This window comes from Polypterus senegalus, chromosome 5 (assembly GCF_016835505.1).
Source record: "Polypterus senegalus isolate Bchr_013 chromosome 5, ASM1683550v1, whole genome shotgun sequence".
Classification (NCBI taxonomy): domain Eukaryota; kingdom Metazoa; phylum Chordata; class Cladistia; order Polypteriformes; family Polypteridae; genus Polypterus; species Polypterus senegalus.
In genome coordinates, this window is record NC_053158.1 from 196206090 (window position 1) to 196229799 (window position 23710).

Sequence of the window (23710 nt, forward strand, 5' to 3'; positions counted from 1 at the left end):
CATTCCAACAGATGGTGCATCATGAATATTTGTGGTAAATATAAAATGCATTGCATTTGTCATTCCAATAGTTACATCATAAACATTAATATTGCTTTTTTACAAATCCCATACCAAATGGCATATAACAGAGGCATATACATTACAAACATCTACGCATGGAAGTGGTGTGTCTGTCCGGCCCAGGAGTGCGAGGCTACAGGATGAAACTCAAAGAAAGTGACTCTGTCACCAAACTGAAACCACCGAGAAATGAGAAATTTGCTTAGCCGCTAATACACAAGCAAGGCGAGCACATCGGCCAAACGAAACTGCAAAGGAAAGAGAACCTCGTTTAGCCATTAATGCATGACCGATGCCATTGATTAATTGATTGAAGTGCCTGAATCCATGCTTTCTAGGAGCCTGGGCTTTTTCCAGCACGGGCTTACACAGCTAGTACATTCCAACAGATGGCACATCACCAACATTAACACTGCTTTTACAAGTCCCTTACTAAATGGCCTATAACAGAAACATATGCATTGCATTTGCCATTCCAACAGATGGCACATTAGGAAAATATCCATTCATCCATCCATTATTCAACCCGCTAGATCCTATCTACAGGGTCACGGGGGTCTGCTGGAGCCAATCCCAGCCAACACAGGGCACAAGGCAGGAAACAAACCCCGGGCAGGGTATCATGAAAATATTTTGTAGTAAAGTGCATTGCATTTGTCACTCCAATAAATGGTGCATCATAGACATTAACACTGATTTTACAAATAAATGAGATATATCCCATACCTAATGGCATATAACAGCATATAACAGAAACTCTCATGATTAAGTCCCTGTCTTTTCTACACATTTCTACAAATAGAGGAAGTACAGTTAAAATCAGATGTTTCCATATACTTGGGGTGAATTCTTTAGAACTTGCTTTAAGCTCTCCACAGATTTGATGTATCATTTAAGTCATCTACTTTGTGCAGGGCAAATGTAATTTTTTCCAAACAGTGTTCACTTTCTATTTACTATGTCACAATTCCTGTGGGCCACAAGTTTACAGACACTTTGTTATTATTTGGTATCATTGTCTTTAAATTGTTTCACTTGAACCAAATGTTTTGGGTTGTCTTCCAATAAGTTGGTGGAATTTTTGTCTCATTCCTCCAGACAGAACTGGTGTAACTGGAAAATGTTTGTAGGCCTCCTTGCTCTCACATGCTTTTTCAGTTCAATCGGCTTGAGGTCAGGGTTTTGTGATGGCCACTCCAATAACTTGACCTTGTTGTCCTTAAGCCATTTTGCCACAACTTTGGAGGTCTGCCTATCTATCTATCTATCTATCTATCTATCTATCTATCTATCTATCTATCTATCTATCTATCATATAGTGCCATTCATTTCTATCTATCTATCTATCTATCTATCTATCTATCTATCTATCTATCTATCTATCATATAGTGCCATTCATTTCTATCTATCTATCTATCTATCTATCTATCTATCTATCTATCTATCTATCTATCTATCTATCTATCTATCATATAGTCTATCTATCTATCTATCTATCTATCTATCTATCTATCTATCTATCTATCTATCTATCTATCTATCTATCTATCATATAGTGCCATTCATTTCTATCTATCTATATCTATCTATCTATCTATCTATCTATCTATCTATCTATCTATCTATCTATCTATCTATCTATCTATCTATCTATCTATCTATCTATCCAAACCCAGGACTCTAGACCCATGAAGTGTTAGTTGCTCTGCCAAGATGTCATCATCTGTAATTACAGCCTCAGTAAACGGCCCTGAATTGAAGGCGAGATCAAACCATGGCTAATAATGGGACGCTGATTTGATTTCGATAGTCTTATCACTGTGATGCTTCCATTTGTATTTTCTCCTCAATTTTTGAATTTTATTTTTTCATGTGGAAGGCCACAGCTACTTTTTTCAGGTCCTCAGAATACACAATCCTCAGACAGTGGCCATTGTGACCAGCCTCTCAGGGCTTGGGTGATTTTTTTCCCTCCCTGTAACTGTAGCTTTAAATTTATTTTGAGCTGCTATTTTGTCTGCAGCCTGACATTGCTGTGCAGAACACAAATGAAAGCCGGCACAGCTGCGAGTGATTCATCTGATCGGTCATGATAACTCTCGATGAGAGTAAAACATGCCAAAAAACAAAATTTCCCAGGAGGTGGATTTCTAGAAGAACCTGCTTGAGTGACGGCTCCGTGATGACCAAAACCCCACTGATACTTGTGCTTCATGAGATGTTTGCAGATTAAGACTTGCCCATATGATTCTTGATCGCAGATATTTATTTATTTATTTATTTTTTGGCTCCAACAGCAGCTTAAAAAAAGGAAGGACATCAAAGAAATGGGGACCCTAGGGAAGAACGAAAATAAGTTGTACAGATTTGTAATCTAGTGACCCCCAGAGCAAACTGACGTGTTTCAATCTGGGAATTCTGTTTACCCTGGGGTCTTTGAACACTTGACTTTTGGACAGACTCTCTAGACAGGATTTTCCCCCGGTGCTGGGGGGCATTCTTTGTACCTGCACCTGTCGATATGAGAGTCTGAGAGTCTGGAGGGATACCAGTCTATGAAACGTGGCAAGGGCAGCACACAGGGTGTTTATGATTCACAGTTTTCAGGCACAAAATTTAACTCTGAAATACACTGTGTGCACAATTATTAGGCAAGTTGTATTTTTGAGGATTAATTTTAATATAGAACAAACACAGTGCTATCAGTCAATCCAAAATGTTAATAAACCTGAAACCTGAATGTTTTACAACGGAAATGTGAGTGTGAACATCATCAGGGGAATACATATGTGCGCACAATTATTAGGCAACTATTAGTGTGCAGATTTATTATGCAACTAAAGGAAAAATGAAAATTTTCCCATCTCACTTGTTTATTTTCATCTGTTATAGTGAGAATAATAAACAAACACCTCAAAATTTACAAATAAACATCTCTGACATTTCAAAAAAAAATCAATCAATCAATGACCAATATAGCCACCCTTCTTTCCAATAACAGTCATAAGCCTTTCCATTCATGGAGTCTGTCAGTTTCTTGATCAGTTGACGATCAGCTTTTTGTGGAGCAGTGACTACAGCCTCCCAGACACTCTTCAGAGAGGTGTATTGTTTTTCTCCCCCGTAAATCTAGCGTTTAAGAAGTGCCCACAAGTTCTCGATAGGGTTTAGGTCAGATGAGGAAGGGGGGCCATGTCATTATTCCTTCATCTTTAAGGCCTTTACTGGCTGGCCACGCAGTGGAGAACTTCGATGCAAGTGATGGAGCATTGGCCTGCATAAAAATCATGGTCTTTTTCCTGTATCACTGTTTGAAGAAAGTGTCTTCGAAAAACTGGCAGTAGGTTTGGGAGTTGATTTTGAGTTCATCTTCAATGCAAAAAGGTCCAACTAGCTCATCTTTAAAAATACCAGCTCATACCAGTACCCCACCTCCACGTTGGAGTGGAGCTCTGTGCCCATTACTGATCCACAGGTCCATCCATCTGGTCCATCAAGAGTCACTCTCATCTCATCGGTCCATAAAACCTTTGAAAAAAATCTGTCTTCAGATATTTCTTGGCCCAGTTTTGACGTTTCAACTTATGTTTCTTGTTCAGTGGTGGTTGGGTTTCAGCCCTCCTTACCTTGGCCATGTCTTTGAGCACTGAACACCTTGTACTTCTGGGCACTCCAGGTAGGTTGCAGCTCTGGAATATGAAAGTACTGGAGGATAATGGGTTCCTGGTAGCTTCACGTTTGATTCTTCTCAAATCTTTGGCAGCTAATTTGCGTCTTTTGTTCTCAAGACGTTTCTTGCGACCCTGTTGACTATTTGCAACAAAATGTTTGATGGTTCTGTGATCACACACTAATATCTTAGCAATTCCAAAAGAGCTGCATCCCTCTGAAAGACTTTTTACAATTTTTGACTTTTCAGAGTCAGTTAAATCTCTTTTTTGGCCCATTTTGCCTGAGGAAAACTAGCTGCCTAATAATTCTGCACACCTCAATTTTCACGCTATATATTTGTCTTTTTTCTTGATTATCTGCTATTCACTTCCATTTTATTAATATTTTGATGGCCGTAGCAGTATTGTTTACCCTTACTATTCCTGTTGCTGTTTTTTGTCACTACAAACTGCAAACACTCTATAAGATGGCGGCATGATACTACTGACATCCAGGTTTATGGATAGAAAGAGCAAAATAAGCACAAAAATGTTGGTTTGTGATTTATTTAGAGAATGTTTATTAGAATATTAGATCATTAGAGCAATCTGGATGAGAACAGGCCATTCAGCCCAACACAGCTCTTTGTTTCTATCCACTTAATTCTCCTAAAATCACATCAAGGTGAGTTTGAAGGTCCCTAAAGTCCTCCTATCTACCACACTACTTGGTCACTTATTCCATGAGTCTGTGGTTCTTTGTGTGAAGAAAAATGTCCCAATTTGTTAAATGGTGCGACTCAAACCACCTACAACTGAACACCAGCAAAACTAAGGAGCTGGTGGTGGATCTTAGGAGGCCCAGGCCCCTCATGGACCCCGTGATCATCAGAGGTGACTGTGTATACAGAGAGTACAGACCTATAAATACCTGGGAGTGCAGCTGGATGATAAATTAGACTGGACTGCCAACACTGATGCTCTGTGCAAGAGAGGACAGAGCCGACTATACTTCCTTAGAAGGCTGGCGTCCTTCAACATCTGCAATAAGATGCTGCAGATGTTCTATCAGACGGTTGTGGTGAGCGCCCTCTTCTATGCGGTAGTTTGCTGAGGAGGCAACATAAAGAAGGACACCTCACGCCTGGACAAATGTGTTAGGAAGGCAGGCTCTATTGTAGGCACGGAGCTGGACAGTTTGACATCTGTGGCATAGCGACGGGCGCTGAACAGACTCCTGTCAATCATGGAGAATCCACTGCATCCACTGAACAGGATCATCTCCAGACAGAGGAGCAGCTTCAGTGACAGACTGCTGTCACCATCCTGCTCCACTGACAGACTGAGGAGACCCCACACTATGCGACTCTTCAATTCCACCCAGGGGGGTAAAAGTTAACATTATACAAAGTTATTGTCTGTTATATCTGCATTGTTATTACTCTTTAATTTAGTATTATTTTTTTGTATCAGTATGCTGCTGCTGGAGTATGTGAATTTCCCCTTGGGGATTAATAAAGTATCTATCTATCTATCTATTATATAGTGCCTTTCATATCTATCTATCTATTATATAGTGCCTTTCATCTATCTATCTATCTATCTATCTATCTATCTATCTATCTATCTATCTATCTATCTATCTATCTATCTATCTATCTAATTCCTAGTGTGAAATGTACCCTGTGAGAGAATAAAGGGGAATGATTAAGGGGTAATGTAGTTTTTGCGCATGAATTGTTTTGGTATGCAGTGTAAAAATAAAAAAAAAGAAATATATAGCATTTGTCTTAGAAATAGCATGAAGAGACTGCTGCAATGGTTTGGTAAAGAGACAGAATGTTCTAGGTGGTGGTTTAAGGTATTGGCGGATGTCATGTACCTAGTAAGACTTGACAGTTGTCACATACACAGAGATTTCACAAAAGGGTTAAGAGGTGAACTTAAGAAATATTGAGAAGAATAAGAATGTAGTGGAATTAGACTTTTTTTTGGGTATGTAAGCTAATGAACCAATCAGAGTAAATGTCAGATGGTATGTAAGTATTGATTTGGCTCTGTTATTTCAATTCAGTTGTCAATTGTCACACACATACACATGGGAGGAAGCTGAATAGACCAAATTAATTTAATTCCATGCCAGGCCAAGGCGTGGTGGGATGCACTAAACATTCCTCTGTTATTTTCGAAGACAAAATATGGGAAATTCTGCCTGATTCAACCCTAATGACACCACTTCCAGTCCCGGCCCTATGAGCAACACTTCCCGTTCTGGTCCCAAGGACAATGTCACTTCCGGTTCTAGGCCCAAAGATGATGTCACGTCCGGTCCTGGACCTCAATGACCTCACTTCCAGGTTCCCTGCCTTAAAAGACCAGTCAACTTCCATATATCTCAGTTCAGTCTTAGACTCCAATCTGTACACACCAGTACAAATTTCATAACCCTTTTGCAGCCTTGAATAAAATACGGGTGGCTGCCCAAAACCTTTCTGTGTATGTTGAGGCTGGTTCTTTCACACTATAAATAGAAATAGGGATCTCTGTCCCTGCTCAGTGACCATCCCTTGACACTAATGCTGAGGGTACAATCCCCCCCAGGTGCTTACTCTTAATGAATAAAATGTAAAGACATGTGAACAAGCTTTGTTGTGTCTGATTTCTGACTCAAAGCGGTCCTTGGGCAGTCCTTAACAAGTTTCCTAACTGTGTTTCTGTGTTCTTGATGAAGTCACCATCTCGATCCAATGGATGAAATCCCTTCATAATTTTGAACACTTCAGTCAGGTCTCCTCTTAATCTTCTTTTGCTTAAACTGTAAAGGCTCAGCTCTTTTAATCTTTCCTCATAACTCATCTCCTGTAGACCTGGAATCAGCCTAGTCACTCTTCTCTGGACCTTTTCCAGTGCTGCTATGTCCTTTGTGTAGCCTGGAGACCAAAACTGCACACAGGACTCCAGATGAGGCCTCACCAGTGTGTTATAAAGTTTCAGCAGAACCTTGTTGGACTTGAACTTCACATATCAAGGCACTATATAATCTGACATTCAGTTAGCCTTCTTAATGGCTTCTGAACACTGTCTGGCCATTGATAGTGCCAAGTCCACTACGACTCCTAAGTCCTTCTTATAAGGGATACTTTGATTTTTAGACCCCCTGTTGCGTATTCAAATCACATATTTTAACTTACTACATGTAACACTTTATATTTACTGACACTCAATGGTTAACAGGTTCAACTCCTTCAATCTTTCCACATATCTCTGAGGAAACCTGTAGCACTGGACTCAGCCTAGTTGCTCTTCTTGGGACTTTCTCTAGTTCCGCAATGTCCTTTTTGTAGCCTGGAAACCAAAACTGCAGATAAGACTCCAGATGAGGCCTCACCAGTGTGTTATAAAGCTTCAGCATAACCTCCTTGGACTTCAGGTCGCTATATAACCTGACATCCTGTTAGCCTTCTTAATGGCTTCTGAACACAGTCTGGCAGTTGATAGTGCCAAATCCACTATGACTGCTAAATCCTTCTCATAAGGCGTACTTTCGATTTTCAGACCTCTCATTGTGTCTTCAAATCTCACGTTTTTATTTCCTACGTGTAACACTTTACTTTAACAGGTTCAACTCCATCAATCTTTCCTCATAAGTCATCGCCTGTAATCCTGGAATCAGTCCTGTTGCTCTCCTCTGGACCTTTTCTGGTGCTGTTATGTCCTTTTTATAGCCTGGAGACCAAAACTGCACACAGAACTCCAGATGAGGCCTCCTCAGTGTGTTATAAAGCTTCAGCAGAACCTCCTTGGACTTCAGGGCACTATATAACCTGACATTCTGTTGGCCTTCTTAATAGCTTTTGAACACTGCCTTGCAGTTGATAGTGCAGAGTCCACTACGTCTCCTAAATCCTCCTCATAAAGGGTACTTTTGATATTCAGACCTCCTGTTGTGTATTCAAACCTCTTATTTTAACTTATTCTGTGTAATACTTTACATTTACTGACATTCAGTGGTTAATAGGTTCAACTCCATAAATCTTTCCTCATAACTCATCCTCTGTAGCCCTGGAATCAGCCTAGTTGCTCTTTTCTGGACCATTTCTAGTGCTGTTATGTCCTTTTTGTAGCCTGGAGACCAAAACTGCAGACAGGACTCCAGATAAGGCCTCACCAGTGTGTTATAAGGCTTCAGCAGAACCTCCTTGGACTTCAGGGCGCTATATAAGCTGACATTCTATTAGCCTTCCTAATGGATTCTGAATACTGTCATGACATTGATAATAGTTTTAGTTATTAAATAGGTTTGGGAGCTTCTGTATCATTAATTTACTTTGCTTCTGATATTCTGACCTGAGCTTCTTGACAGACTGCCTTTCTGGCTAGTCTTTTATAATTTCACCGAGGAAGTGACAATATCTTTGTTTATTGAAGAGGATCAGAAGATGAAACGCACTTCAAAAACCAAGCTGACGTCACAATCCAAAGTCTAGCTGATGTGTCATCCAGTGTTTAAAGGCTAAGCAAAAAATCAAAGACCTGAGCACCAAAGCAGGTTACCTATTAAATTTAAATTTACAGCACATAAAAGAAATAATAAAGGAGAAGGATACAATACAGATGTGGACAAATTTGTTAGTAGACCTCCACAAAAATAATATGCCTGTGAAATAACCTGAAACTGATAAAAGTAATTGGCACCCATCATTGATTATTCCGTATTTAACAAGAATCAGTCTTTGTTTTAGAGTTTTGATTCAAAAGAATATTTCATATCAGAGCACAAATGAAAATGTCCTGGGCACAAATGATGGGACCCTTAACTTCAGATTTTAGAATTTGCAATCCCTGTACACAAGTGGTTTCCATGAGACGTCTGCTTCTGTCCACAGGTCGTTCGGCCCACTCGGCCTGAGCATACTGCTCCAGTGGTATCAGGTATGAAGGGGTCTTCTCCGGACTGCATGTTTCAGTTCTTTCTCACAGATGTTCAATTGGATTGAAATCAGGGCTGACTGAAGGCCACATCAGTATAGTCCACTGTTTTGTTCATTGTCATTCTTGGTGCTTTTAGCTGTGTGTTTGGTTCCTTATCCTGTTGGAGGGTCCATGACTTGTGACTGAGGCAGAGCTTTCTGACGTCGGCAGTATGTTTCAAACCAAAATGTCTTGATAGTTTTGAAATTATTGGTCCCTTCACAGACTCAAGGCAACCCGTGATAGATGCATTGAAGAATCCCCAAAATATAACCGAGCCTCCTCCATGTTTCACAGCAGGTCTGGTGGTCTTCTTTTCTTAGAAAGCTTCATTTTTTCACTTGTAGACACACAGCTGATGTGACTTGCCAAGAAGCTCCAGTTTTATCCCATCTGTCCAATGGACCTTCTCCCAGAAGCTCTGTGGCTTGTCAATATGCATTTAAGCAAATTCCAGTCTGGCTTTTTGATGTGGAGTCCTCCAGGGTCTTCTTCCATTGAGCCCACTGTCACTCAAAAGAGATGGATGTTACGATCAGACACTTGAACTTGGAGTTCAGCTTGTGTCTCTTTGGAAGTTGTCCTTAGCTTTTTGTCTTCTGGGGTCAATTTTCCTTCTGTAGCTGACCCAGAGAGGTGGGTTACAGTACCCTGGATGTAAACTTCTTCATCATATCTGCAACTGTGGTCACAACCTGCATGGAGATGGTCTTCTAGCCTTTGCTTTTCATGTACTTGTCTATCATTTTCTTTCTGATCCCCTCAGACAACTCTTTCCTTTGCTTTCTCTGGTCCATGCTCAGTGTGGGACACACGATGACACCGAATATCAGAGTGATGACTTTTCTCCATTTAAATCAGCTGAATGACTGATTGTACGATTGGAGACATGTGTGATATGAATTCAAGAAAACGGTAAGTTAGAAAAATCAGGCAAATTCAGTTATTTAGGATCTTTTCTAGTGGTCTCAACAAATGTGTCCAGGCCATTTTAGAAGAACTTTATAGAATAAGCAACACTTGATCTCATGTCACACTGGCATTGATCTACTCGAGGACACATCAGAGGTTTGCAGGTACATTTCGTCACTTTTCAGGAGGCGAACAGCATTGCTTCAATGAACTGCAAGGAGACAAATATATTTGTACACGTCTGTTAAAAGTTGGGTGCCCACCAGCACTCTTAATGAATAAGACCAAGTGAAAAATTAAAAAGTTCCAGAAACTTCCATGCCTCCTCTCAGGCTAATCATTACATCTCACTGTAGCAGAACTCCACATTTTGTAGATCATCTTCTGGACAGTAGAACACTTAATTCCCAAATGTCTGGAGATCTTTTTAAATCCCTTTCCAGACCGATAAGCATCCATAACCGCCATTGTGAGGGCCTCAGAGAGCTGATTGGATCAAGCATGGAGATAACATCACACTTCAACAACAAAGAGCAAACCAAACTAAATATCAGACTGAGATTTAAATGAGACAGGCATAGAATGGTGGTCTGACCACGTGCACCTCATTGTCAGGTCAGGTGTTTGAGGTAGTGGTCATTGTAGGGCTCCAGTTACTTTTTCCATATTAATTTAAATTATACAAAGGAAATGTAAATGCAAATGTAAATGTGTCATGATGAATTATATCACCGTTTTATCTGTAGACACTGTTAACATGAAGATTAAATCTTGGTATGTTAACATATGTTAAAAAAGAAAAAAAAATTTTCATGGGATGTACTTCACATGACCATTAATCAGGCTGGGGTCCTGGCACTGCCACAAAAGCGAGGCAAACTGGGAATTTGTAACTTGCTGTGTTATACTCTCTCTGTGTGGTAGCATTTTGTTAGGACTCAAATAGTGTTATGTCAAAATGGATTTTTTTGCAGAACTGCTTACTTGTTATCCACCCAACAAAAATAAATAAATAAATAAATAAAAGACGCTGTCTGCAACCTCTCCACTGGTATCTAAATGACTTCTGCAGGCGCCTCAGGCAACCCCAAAAACTGTCAGCCTCTGCTGTGATGGCTCAGCCTGCAGGACCTCACTGACTAATGTGTGCTCAGGGATTACGCACTGAAACTGTTCCTACTCACGGCTTGTTTAGCTTGTGCGATCTGACAGGATTAGCCCCCCAGGGCAACCACTCTCCAGGGTACACAACTGTGAAAGCTGGAGCACAATGAGGGCCAAGATTTGTTTAGCTTTTATCTATAAAGGAAAGCAATCTTTAAATAAATTCAAAAATGTTGTGTCATCTATCCATCTGTTATATAGCACCTTTCACATCTATCTATTATATAGTGCCTTTCACTCTATCTATCTATCTATCTATCTATCTATCTATCTATCTATCTATCTATATATATTATATACAGTGTATTCACAGCGCATCACTTTTTCCACATTTTGTTATGTTACAGCCTTATTCCAAAATGGATTAAATTCATTTTTTTCCTCAGAATTCTACACACAACACCCCATAATGAAAATTTGAAAAAAGTTTAATTGAGGTTTTTGCAAATTTATTAAAAATAAAAAAACTGAGAACTCACATGTCCATAAGTATTCACAGCCTTTTCTCAATACTTTGTCGATGCACCTTTGGCAGCAATTACAGCCTCAAGTCTTTTTGAATATGATGCCACAAGCTTGGCTCACCTATCCTTGGCCAGTTTCGCCCATTCCTCTTTGCAGCACCTCTCAAGCTCCATCAGGTTGGATGGGAAGCGTCGGTGCACAGCCATTTTAAGATCTCTCCAGAGATGTTCAATCAGATTCAAGTCTGGGCTCTGGTTGGGCCACTCAAGGACATTCACAGAGTTGTCCTGAAGCCACTCCTTTGATATCTTGGCTGTGTGCTTAGGGTTGTTGTCCTGCTGAGAGATGGACCGTCGCCCCAGTCTGAGGTCAAGAGCGCTCTGGAGCAGGTTTTCATGCAGGATGTCTCTGTACATTGCTGCAGTCATCTTTCCCTTTATCCTGACTAGTCTCCCAGTTCCTGCCTCTGAAAAACATCCCCACAGCATGATGCTGCCACCACCATGCTTCACTGTACGGATGGTACTGGCCTGGTGATGAGCGGTGCCTGGTTTCCTCCAAACATGACGCCTGGCATTCACACCAAAGACCAATCTTTATCTCATCAGACCAGAGAATTTTGTTTCTCATGGTCTGAGAGTCCTTCAGGTGCCTTTTGGCAAACTCCAGGTGGGCTGCCATGTGCCTTTTACTAAGGAGTGGCTTCCGTCTGGCCACTCTACTATACAGGCCTGATTGGTGGATTGCTGTAGTGATGGTTGTCCTTCTGGAAGGTTCTCCTCTCTCCACAGAGGACCTCTGGAGCTCTGACAGAGTGACCATCGGGTTCTTGGTCATCTCCCTGACAAAGGCTCTTCTCCCCCGATCGCTCAGTTTAGATGGCCGGCCAGCTCTAGGAAGAGTCCAGGGGCCTCATGCATAACGCCGTGCGTAGAACTCGCTCTATAACATGGCGTAAGCACAAAAGCCGAATTGTGCTTACGCACAGAAAAATCCAGATGCAGGAATCTGTGCGTACTCCAACTTCCACATTCTTCCACTACATAAATCCCGATCAGCATGAAAAGTAACGCTCGTACACGCGCATTATGTAACGCCCCAAATCCTCCCAGAATTACGCCTATTTGAATATGCAAATCAATATAAATCGCCCTTAAGCGCAGCCTTCTGTGAAAAGACAATGGGAAAAGCACGGGGAAAATATAAGAATTATAGCGAATGCCAAGTGGAGGCAAAGGAAAAACATACTATTTGTTCAAATAAACCGTGGTATAATCAACAAAAGGAAGTTGATCGAGTGAATTAGCGTGTTGGAGAAACTTGAAAGCTCACGTTCACAAAATCGCACAGTGTCGGAAATAAAAAAGAAGTCACATATCAAAGTCGCCGTGAAAAGCCGAGTTGTAGCCCACTGTCTGAGTGTCATATGAAAGCTTATTAGGGTACAAAGAAAAAAAGGTAAACAGTGGGGAAAAAGCACGAAATGTCCACTTCAATCTCGACATTTCCACTTTAATCACGTAGTTTATTTTGTCATTAAAGTAGAACATCATAAAGTTCATTGTTTAATTAACCAGTTTCTCAATTCACATCGTAATTAAAGTAGCACGTTAAATGCTTTGTTTTGTATGTGATCTTCTATGTGCTCTATGTGTGTGAATCACTACTTCCTTCTTAAACCGGATCTCTTCCTCCAACTGGACACAGAGTCCATGACATTTGTGATATTACAGCTCTCTGAATAACTAAAATACTGAGATGTATACGTGATATCATTTTCATGATGATAGGAGTTAAAGCACGTTATTAAACATGGGTTTCACTTCGATGAAATAATATATTTTATCAGTACTCAGGGGCGGCTCTAGGCTTGTGGTGGCACTGGGCAGAGGAAGAATCGGTGGCTCCTTCGCCCGCCAATGTCAGTAAGGTAGCTTATGCACGGTGGATGGCCACATCTGTTGCAGACACTGCATAGCCGCCTCGTGCTCATGACACAAGCATTTAACTTTTGCCGAAATTTGTTGCTGTTTTTAGCTGTGTTGTTATTTTCTCTTTCTGTTTTATATTCAATATATATTGGCGTAGCCGTCACTGCAGTCCTTGCTTTTCTTTCCCCAAGTAACCGATCGCCACACAATCAGCTCTGTAATAGACGTTAAGCCATCTGTAAGCTTAGCGCAGATTCTTCAAAACGTTTAAGGAACATTGAAATATCTTCGTAGTACATGTTTAATTATTCTATCCTTAACGACACTCCCAGTGAAGAATATAGATTATTTAAATGAAGTTAAAGTTTTATCTGTATAATTTAATAAAAATATTTTGCTGCATTTCACCTTAAAAATGATATCGTCATCATATGTAAATACGCGCTTTATAAAGTGGCTCAGGTTGTGAGATATTATAACTGTAGTGCAAGTTTACAGTGAGGTGATTGTACTTATAAGTACTAACAGTTCTACAAGGTGCAATTGATTGAGTGCATTTAAAGTTCTTGGGATGAAACTGTTTCTGAACTGCGAGGTCCGTACAGGAAAGGCTTTAAAACGTTTTGCAGTGGCTGAGACAGCATGTGCTTAATGCCGTATACCGATAATTCTCTTTCCGATCAGCTGCTGCTGTGATTCAGACTTAGATACAGTGATATAAATACTCCGAGTTGTGTAGTGAGAGTAATATGGAAAAAGATGATCCGCTGTGGCAACCCCTAACGGGAGCAGCTGAAAGAAGAAGGAGAAGAAGAAGAGAGTAACAACGCTAGAGCAGTTATGGTATTTGGAATACTATGGCTGTTCCCTCTACCATTATATTGTTACTAGTTAATTACAATCAGATGCGTTACACTAATAAACAATATGCGGTTAGTTTCTGTGTATTTATAAAGCCGCATCAGGAAAATAAGGTGTAACCAAACAGGAACAGTAGCACTGCTTTGACACTGGGTGCCGCCAGTTTGCAAAACCCAGCAGAGAACTTGCGTACGACAAGGTATGAGGTACCGTGGAAAAGTGCGTGGCTTTACGCCAAGTGTAGGTTTTATACATCGTGATTTGAACGTGGAAAAGTTCTTACGCAACATTTCTGTGCGTACGCACCGTTTATACATGAGGCCCCTGGTGTTTCGAACTTCTTCCACTTATGGATGATGGAGGCCACTGTGCTCATTGGGACCTTCAAAGCAGCAGAAATTTTTCTGTAACCTTCCCCAGATTTGTGCCTCGAGACAATCCTGTCCTGGAGGTCTACAGACAATTCCTTTGACTTCATGCTTGGTTTGTGCTCTGACATGAACTGTCAACTGTGGGATCTTCTATAGACAGGTGTGTGCCTTTCCAAATCATGTCACATCAACTGAATTTACCACAGGTGGACTCCAATGAAGCTGCAGAAACATCTCAAGGATGATTAGGGGAAACAGGATGAACCTGAGCTCAATTTGGAGCTTCATGGCAAAGGCTGTGAATACTTATGTACATGTGCTTTCTCAGATTTTTTATTTTTAATAAATTTGCAAAAATCTCAAGTAAACTGTTTTCATGTTGTCATTGTGGGGTGTTGTGTATAGAATTCTGAGGAAAAAAAATGAATGTAATCCATTTTGGAATAATGCTGTAATATAACTAAATGTGGAAAAAGTGATGCGCTGTGAATACTTTCTGGATGCACTGTAGCACCTTTGTCTCTATCTATCTATTATATAGCACCTTTCACATCTATCTATCTATTATATAGCACCTTTCACTCTATCTATCTATTATATAGCACCTTTCACTTTATCTATCTATCTATTATATAGCACCTTTCTATCTATCTATCTATCTATCTATCTATCTATCTATCTATCTATCTATCTATTATATAGCTACATTTCTACATCTATCTATCTATCTATTATATAGCACCTTTCTATCTATCTATTATATCTTCTATCTATCTATCTATCTATCTATCTATCTATCTATCTATCTATCTATCTATCTATCTATCTATCTATTATATAGCACATTTCACATCTATCTATCTATCTATTATATAGCACCTTTTACTATTATCTATCTATCTATCTATATAGTGCCTTTCTATCTATCTATCTATTATATAGTGCCTTTCACTCTATTATATAGCTTTATCTATCTATCTATTATATAGTGCCTTTCACTCTATCTATTATATAGCACCTTTCTATCTCTATCTATCTATCTATCTATCTATCTATTTATCTATCTATCACGTCTATCATTCAAAAATGAAAGAAAGAAAGAAAGAAAGAAATTTAAACCATGCTTGTTAAAGTAAGTTCTTTATTAAGGCGTTTTAAAAAGCAGACAAACACAAACAATTACAATTAATGCCGGGGGTCTCCATGTTGTCCTTCCTTGTGCTACACGAGGACACAAACAAGCAGTTGGGATTTCTTTGGGACACAACGCCCATTAAGAATATCCAAAGGTTGAAATTGTGAAAGTAGCGCAAAATAAAAGCTCCAGTCCCCTAGGACTTCATTATTGGATTATTTATTGATAAATTAGAAATAAATTTAAATTAATAAAAATAAATACACATTTAAAGGAGTTTTTAGAAGTTGCAGTGCACTTGTGACAAATGGATGGCAGTGCATCACTTACTATACACGTTATATTAGAATGAAATCCTTCGTTTTTGAGTCAGCTTATGTAAGACCCTAAAGAAGTAAAACCCAAAATCACTTTCTGCTTTTGCAGAATTAAGTTAAAGATGGGTTACACTTGAACTTTGGCAGATTTTATATGGGATAGTTTGTCCTGCTCTAAACATAGCACCCCATAAATCAGAGTAATAATAGCCATCGATTCCGCAGTCCTATAGATCATTTACAGATTAATTATATATGTCCCGAGAAAGACACGCTAGTCAGTAGTTGCAGGAGCAAGCAGAGCATTAAATTCCTCGGCACATTAGAAAACTGGCAGATATATGGGTTAACAGTTCTGTTAAACTGCAATAAAAAGAGAGGAGAAAACGGCAGAAATAGGAAACATTTGTCTTGATTACTTCACCTTTACAACTGTAGATGCTGCATTTTTGACACATAGAGGGCTGTATAGCCATACAAGCAACGAGATCATTAACACCCAAACTGTAACTCTACAATATCTACATACTATGGAGAAGGAGCTGGTGAGGGCTGGAGCTGCGAGGGATTCCATTTGGTGGAGGCTGCAATACGCCATCTCCTCTGGTATCTCCAATCATGTGCTTGTGCTGGTGGTTGTGTTTTAATAATACAAAGACAGTGAGGAGTTGGTGGCAGGGAGGCTCATTGTCTCGGCTCCTTTAACACCTAGCATGACCAGGCAGCTAAGGTGATGGCATGGTGCTCTGGCCCTGCAAAGCCAAGTTTAGGTCTTGGGCTGCAGGGACACCAGGTGCCTCTATATGGAGTGGTAGCCAAGTGGTTCAGGTCAAGTTGGAGGTTGGATGGAGTTCCAGAAGGGCCAAGAGTGACTGCAGAAGTGGCATTGAATTTGGAGTTAAGAGGAGAGTAGTGGGGTGGGATGAAGAGAGTCCCCTACCAATTGTATTAGAGGTATGAAAGGTGGGATTAACTTGATGATGAGTTTATTGAAGTGAGGAAGTGCATTAGAATCTCCCACCAGACAAATAGGTGTGCACATCCTGTTACGTATCAGTTTGAATGTATGTGCATTTCTAATTTTTAATTTTCAGCTATTGCGAGGGTTGTTGAAAAAGTTTCTGCACTTTTTTTAACTTTATTTATTAAGAATTTAAAAAACATCACTTTTTTTACATTCGTTTGCGATGCAATTATCCCGGCGTCATACCAACTTTTTAATGCCCAATTACTACTAATCCCACCTTCACTGGGAAACTTTTTCCATGTCCCTCGTATTTTTCACGATTTTTCTCATTCCTGTTAGTTTCACTTTCATGTTATTTGAGTTCTTTAAGTGTGCCTTCATTCCCTGTGTTTTGTGGGTGGAGCCCATGCTGGGCGGGGTCACCCTGATGTCATGACTACCGGCTCCTCCTTCAGGCTATTTATTTTCCAGCAGTCATTTGTAAGTATTGCTTTCTTGTAGAGTTGCTGGTTTTTGACATATACTGTACTTCTGGGGGGCTCTTGGGTTGTGTTTTGCAACTTGTTTGCTTGAGACTGCAGTATTCTTGGTTTATTTTTTCAATTCTGATAAATGCGTCTTCTAGTTATAAAGATTACCTAGTTGAGCACAAGCTGGGGCTTTACGGTCATCCTTCTCCTTGTGGTGCTTTTCGCCTTACTTTGGGACTTTTCTCTCATTGTTTGGTAGCCGGATCGGCGTGAGCCTTTTCGGGGTTCACTAGTGGCCTGGCAGCCATTTTCACCATGTTTGTGACTCCCAATCACAACAGAACTGGCGTTTAGTTGAGTCCCTTGAGGGAACCCCCGGATTTTGTTTTTCTGTTGTTTTCATGTTTTTCATCTTTTTTTGTTACCCCATTTCTTTACCTTATTATTTTTGCTAACATCCTATTTTCAGGTAGTTTGGCCTCTTGGCAGTCTTTCCGAGCTTGGAGATGATGGCTCAAACATGGCCACCTTCTTCTACAACACAAACATACATTCAAATTATTGAGGAAATAATTACGAACGCCTGCACAACTGCTTATGCATGTGATTATCTAATCAGCCAATCCTGTAACAGCAGTGAAATGCATACAATTATGTGGGTTCAAGGCAGGAGCTTCATTTGATATTCACATCAAACACCAGAATGGTGAAAAAAAATTTGATTTCAATCGTGGCATGAGTATTATTGATAGACTGGCTGGTGTGAGTATTCCTCTATCTGCCGGGATTTTCACGGATAACACTCTCTAGAGTTTACTCACCGTGTGGCAATTCTGTGGACAGAAAGACCTTGTTGATGAGAGAGTTCAGAGGAGAATGGCCGGACTGGTCTGATCAGACAAAAAGGCTACAGCAACTCAAATAACCACTCTGCACAACTGTGGTAAGCAGAAGGGCATCTCAGAATGCACAACACATTAAACCTTGAGGCAGATGGGTGACAACAGCAGAAGACCACATTGGTTTCCACTTCTGTCAGCCACAAACACAAAGTTGAGGCTGCAGTGGGCACAAGCTCACCAAAACTGGACATTCAAATACTGGAAAAGCATTGCCTGGTCTGATGAATCTCAGTTTGTGTGGAGACACACAGGTGGTAGGACCCCAACAGCATAAATTATGAAGGCAATTAGTTAATTATGAAGAGAATTAGTCCAGGGGATCAAAACTGTTACTTTAAAATGAGTTCATCAAGAACACAGGGACGTAGTTTGAAACTTGTTAAGGGAAAATTTCATACAAACATTGTGGATTTTTTCTACACAGAGAGAACCACAGACATTTGGAGTAAGTGACCAAGTAGTGTGGTAGACAGTGGAACTTTAGGGACCTTCAAAAGTCAACTTGAAGCTATTTTAGAAGAATTAAGGGGATAGGACTGACGAGCTTTGCTGGGCTCAATGGCCTGCTATTGTCTAGGTTGTTGTAATCTATACTAATAAAAGGCAAAGCCCTAACTGACTGACTGACTGACTCACTGACTGACTGACTGACTCACTGACTGACTGACTGACTCACTCACTCACTCACTCACTCACTCACTCACTCACTCATCACTAATTCTCCAACTTCTCGTGTAGGTAGAAGGCTGAAATTTCTTAGGCTTACTCTTTACCGGTTACTTACAAAAGTTAAGCAGGTTTCATTTCGAAATTCTACGCGTAACGGTCATAACTGAATCCTACTTATGTACATATATACGTCCATAGCCTGCAGCTCGGTCGCCGTGTGAGGCGGAGTTGCATCCCCCATCCCCATGCCTCCCACGTAATTGACTGCCTGCCCATATAAGGCCATCTGTCAGCAGCAATCCAAGCTGTGAGAAAACAGTAAAAAGGAGGCGTGTCAAACGTCATGGTACATTTTCTGATGCAGCTAGACGGAAACAACTTCGTGACGCTGTCACCAAATACTCGCGGGCTAATCCACAAGTTCATAGAGACTCTGTCGCTAAATACTCGCGGGCTAATCCACAAGTTCATAGAGACGCTGCCGCTAAATACTCGCGGGCTCATCCACAAGTTCATAGAGACTCTGACGCTAAATACTCGCGGGCTCATCCACAAGTTCATAGAGACTCTGTCGCTAAATACTCGCGGGCTAATCCACAAGTTCATAGAGACTCTGACGCTAAATACTCGCGAGCTCATCCACAAGTTCATAGAGACTCTGTCGCTAAATACTCGCAGGCAATTCCACAAGTTCATAGACACGCTGCCGCTAAACAACCGCCAATGCCTCTTAAACATCTTAGATTCACACGTAACAATTTGAGTAGTGGACACTTTGATGTTTATGAATGTTTAAACTCTAAAAAGCTGGATGCAAAGTTTTCTGTGAAGCCGGTTGTATGCTTACAATGTCACTTCAACACAAGTCCTGCAAATACTAACGTAATTGAAACAAACCAAGAAACTCAAACCGATCATGATAGCAGAAATCCAAGCTGTGAGAAAACAGTAAAAAGGAGGCATGTCAGACGTCGTGCTACATTTTCTGATGCAGCTAGATGGGAACAATTCGTTACGCTGTCACCAAATACTCACAGGCAAATCCACAAGTTCATAGAGATACCCATATTGGTTAGTGAACACTTCGATGAATGAAACCTGTTATCTTTACAACGGTTGACAAACATGGAATATAACTTGAACACAACACGTCCTCCAAATATGAACCTGATTGAAAGAAATAATGATAATCAAATCCTTGATGACAGCAACACTCATAACAGTGACAAAATAATTACATTGACAATCAGGTTATGTTATTTTTAAAATGTTTCCTTTTCTTTTCCATAACTTCTTTAACACACTACTTCTCCGCTGTGAAACGCGGGTATTTTGCTAGTTTTCTAATAAATCAATGCACTCAACCTGCCTTGTGTCAGCAGTCCAGGGTGGTGGTGGTGATGGTGGTGTAATGGTGTTGGGAATGTTTTCATGGCACATTTTGAGCCTGTTAATACCAATCAATCATTGCCTGGATGCCACGACCTATCTGAGTATTGTTTCAGTCCATGTGCATCCCTTCCCGGCCTCAATTTCCTATATCTACTAATGGCCACGTCCAGCATGATAATGCACTATGTCAACAAAGCAAAAGTTGACTCACACTGATCTCATGAACATGACAATGAGTTCAGTGCTCTTCATCGGCCCTCCTCATCACTGGATCTGAATCCAAGAGGACACATTTGGGATGTGGTAGAATTGGAGACTGGTAGCATGAAGGTGCATCAGACAAACGTGCTGAAATTGTGTGGTGCGATCATGTTGATGTGGACCAGAACCTCAAAGGAATAATGTCCAGCATCTTGTGGAGCCCATGCCACAAAGAGCTGAGGCTCTTCTAAAAACATAAAGAGGCTCTAATGTTGGTGTGGTGCTCCTCTGAATTTGTTCAGTGAGTGTATTTAATGCCAACAGCCATAAACGTGAAGAGTTTAAGTCAAATGACTACACCACATATTAATAATGAAGAAAATGATTTTTCCCCAAGATGGGTGGATCTCCATGTAGAATTGAATCCCAAAGTTCACAAACCCACAAGCTCCTAGACATGAGGGTCAGGGTAAGAACTTGGATAAGGGAGAGCCAAAGCCATCTTGTCTATGGTGAGTGGAACTGCGACAATGTCCTTGTATTTGGCTGGAAAAGAAATGGTTTCTCAATGCTTATGCTCCTGGCAAATAAAAACAAATAAGCAAAAAACATATATATATGTTTTTCCCGTCAGAGCAATGCTAACATTGCTGTAAGAGTCTGTTTCGCTGGGACGTCTTGCGCAGCAGCTTTCTGTAGTCATAGGGATTATCCTCTTCTTGATTGTCTGTTGAGGGCACTTTTGCAATTGATTGCCTGGGGATTGGAAATAAGAAAATATATTTAGGAGTTCATATCAGAAAATGAAAATCTTGACAGACATTGCAGAACATCCTACATTGCCTCCAGATCTTACATGATCAGAATATTCATTCATTTTCTCCTCTCATCTGCATTCTCAGAGCCTCCAGTCTAATTCACTGTTGGTGGGGGTTCAGTTGCCTATCCTGACAGTGATGTACACAAAGCAGAAAAAGGTCCCGGGCAGGATGGCAGTCCATTTTTGGGCCCACTCACCCACACACATACACAAATTTTGATCCATCTGACCCAAGAAGACTCCAGTGGGTCTTCAATGAAGTACTGAGTAAGGGGTCGGAATCCTTGTGTGAATTTTATCTTTAATAAACTTGCGAACGTTTGCAAAATCCTTTTCTCGCTTTATCATTCTGAGTTACTGAGTGTTACTTGATGAGGAGGAGGAACAATAAATATATAAGATGATAGTAGCAGAAGGATTCAACATAACAAAATGTGAAATAAGCAAAGGGGTGTGAATAAATTCTGACGGCTCTTTAAACTGTGACCTGCAAGGGGTGTTGCAGCACCCAGATACAACTCCACAGACGTAATATCCGGTTCAATTAGATCCAATACCTTACAAAAGGTTTCTGAACACCATTTGCACAACCACAATTCTCTCTTCTCCCCCTTTCTTTCTTCTCCTCCACTCCTCCCAGGTGGGCTTTATCTGTCCTCCACACCCAACTCCAACTCCCCTGGATGAGGTTGATATTGCTTCTTTTATCCATGACCTGGTAGGACTTCCGGTGGTAGGGCATAGCTTGCTAGAAGCACTTTTGGGTCAAAGGGAAATCTCTTGCAAGTAGGGATTACTAATTGCGGCAGCTCCTTCTGGCTGGCCCAAACATCCAAAACACAACAGGGCTTCCCCATGGAACTACAGGTCCCAGCATGCCACATGGGTGCCTGTATGGGAATCCCAACCCAAGGATGTTGCCAACTATCGTATCCTTTGAGCTACTGGTCCAAATAGATTGTCTCTTCCCTGTTTCTCCATTACGTTGGCTTACCAGGCCAGGTAAGGATTTTTAGTCCTTCCCGGCTAGAAGGCCAGTATATTTACTCTGAGGTTGGCACCTCCTGCCAAACTTCTGCCAAAGGAAGGTAACAGCCTGCCTTTCTTCTACCAGCCAGGTAATAAATCATGTAGCATCCTGTTCGGGGCGCCAGCCCATGCCTATTCATACTATTCATGAGCATTACAGGTGTAGAGAGCCCCATCCAAAGCCTTTGTGTCTCAGAGTAAGTGGCTCAGAGAATGAATGGATGGCTCTTAACTAAAGTGCAACACAGATGACCCTTAAAAAGAAATATTTTTCTTTACAGAAGTGAATGAGTAATTGTTTTTAGCCATCATTTATTTAAAACAACTCTTAAAAGATCTCATGACTCTGAATCAAGCAGGTTTGAGAATGGGTGCCTGGCTCCTCATCAGCACAGATTAGAGCATTCACTGGTACCTTTGGTAAAGGTGGCTAATGATGTGCCGCTGACTCGGGGGCTACGGGCGTGTTTGTTTTTTGGATCTCAGTGCTGTTTTTGACACGATTTGTCATACAATCCTTCTTGAATGTCCGCAGTCACTCCTGTGTATTAGTGGCACTGTCCTAGGCATGAGTTAGGTCTTCTTTTATTGGACAGACAGCAGTTTGCTGTACTAGGACCTCATTAATCTCCCATGCTACCTGTTACTTCGGGTGTCTCAGAAGGCTCCATTTTGGGGCCTCTACTATTTCATATTTATCTGCTACCTTCATGTCAAATAATTTATGCACATGGCCTGGACTACAACAACAACAACATGTATTTATATAGCACATTTTCATACAAATAATGCAGTTCAAAGTGCTTTACATGATGAAGAAAGAGAAAAAAGACAAAGTAAGAATTAAAATCAGAGAACACTAATTAACATAGAATAAAAGTAAGGTCCGATGGCCAGGGAGGACAGAAAAAACAGGGCTGGAGAAAAAATAAAATCTGCAGGGGGTCCAAGGCCACGAGACCAGCCAGCCCTCTCTAGACATTCCACCTAACATAAATGACCTCAATCAGTCCTCATTGTATTCAGGGTTCTCATGGAAGGACTTGATGATGACAGTCACGTGGACTTCTGGCCTTTAATCCATCCATGACTATCACTGCTTTGCTGATGATACAAGATATAGGTAAGAACATCCATATTTCGCCAACCTCCTGATCTTATTGCTTTTGTGACTGATGTCAAGTTATGGTTGACGTTCAGTTTTTGAAAAATTAAATAGTGAAAAAACTGAAATACATTACTTTGATTGGGGATACGACTCAGCTGTGTTAGACGGATCAATCTGCATTATTGGTTGATGGTATCCCCGATCACGCGTCTTTTGTAGTTAGAAATCTGGGTATTACGTTTGATTCCTCTCTGTCATGTGTTCCACGTGTTAATAACTAAGTAAAAACGTCATCACTTTATCATTTAAGG

General features: G+C 40.6%; 1 protein-coding gene across 2 annotated transcripts in view; it reads right to left on the reverse strand.

Annotated features, from left to right (window-relative positions):
- Positions 1 to 20193: 20193 nt before the first annotated feature.
- myo3a (myosin IIIA) overlaps positions 20194 to 23710 on the reverse strand; it is a 390102-nt gene continuing 386585 nt past the window's right edge. For both annotated transcript variants that reach the window (XM_039753913.1, XM_039753915.1), the window contains one exon: positions 20194 to 21198. In XM_039753913.1, the coding sequence (XP_039609847.1) occupies positions 21084 to 21198 (115 nt within the window). In that variant the 3' untranslated portion in view covers positions 20194 to 21083. The remainder of the gene's footprint in view (positions 21199 to 23710) is intronic.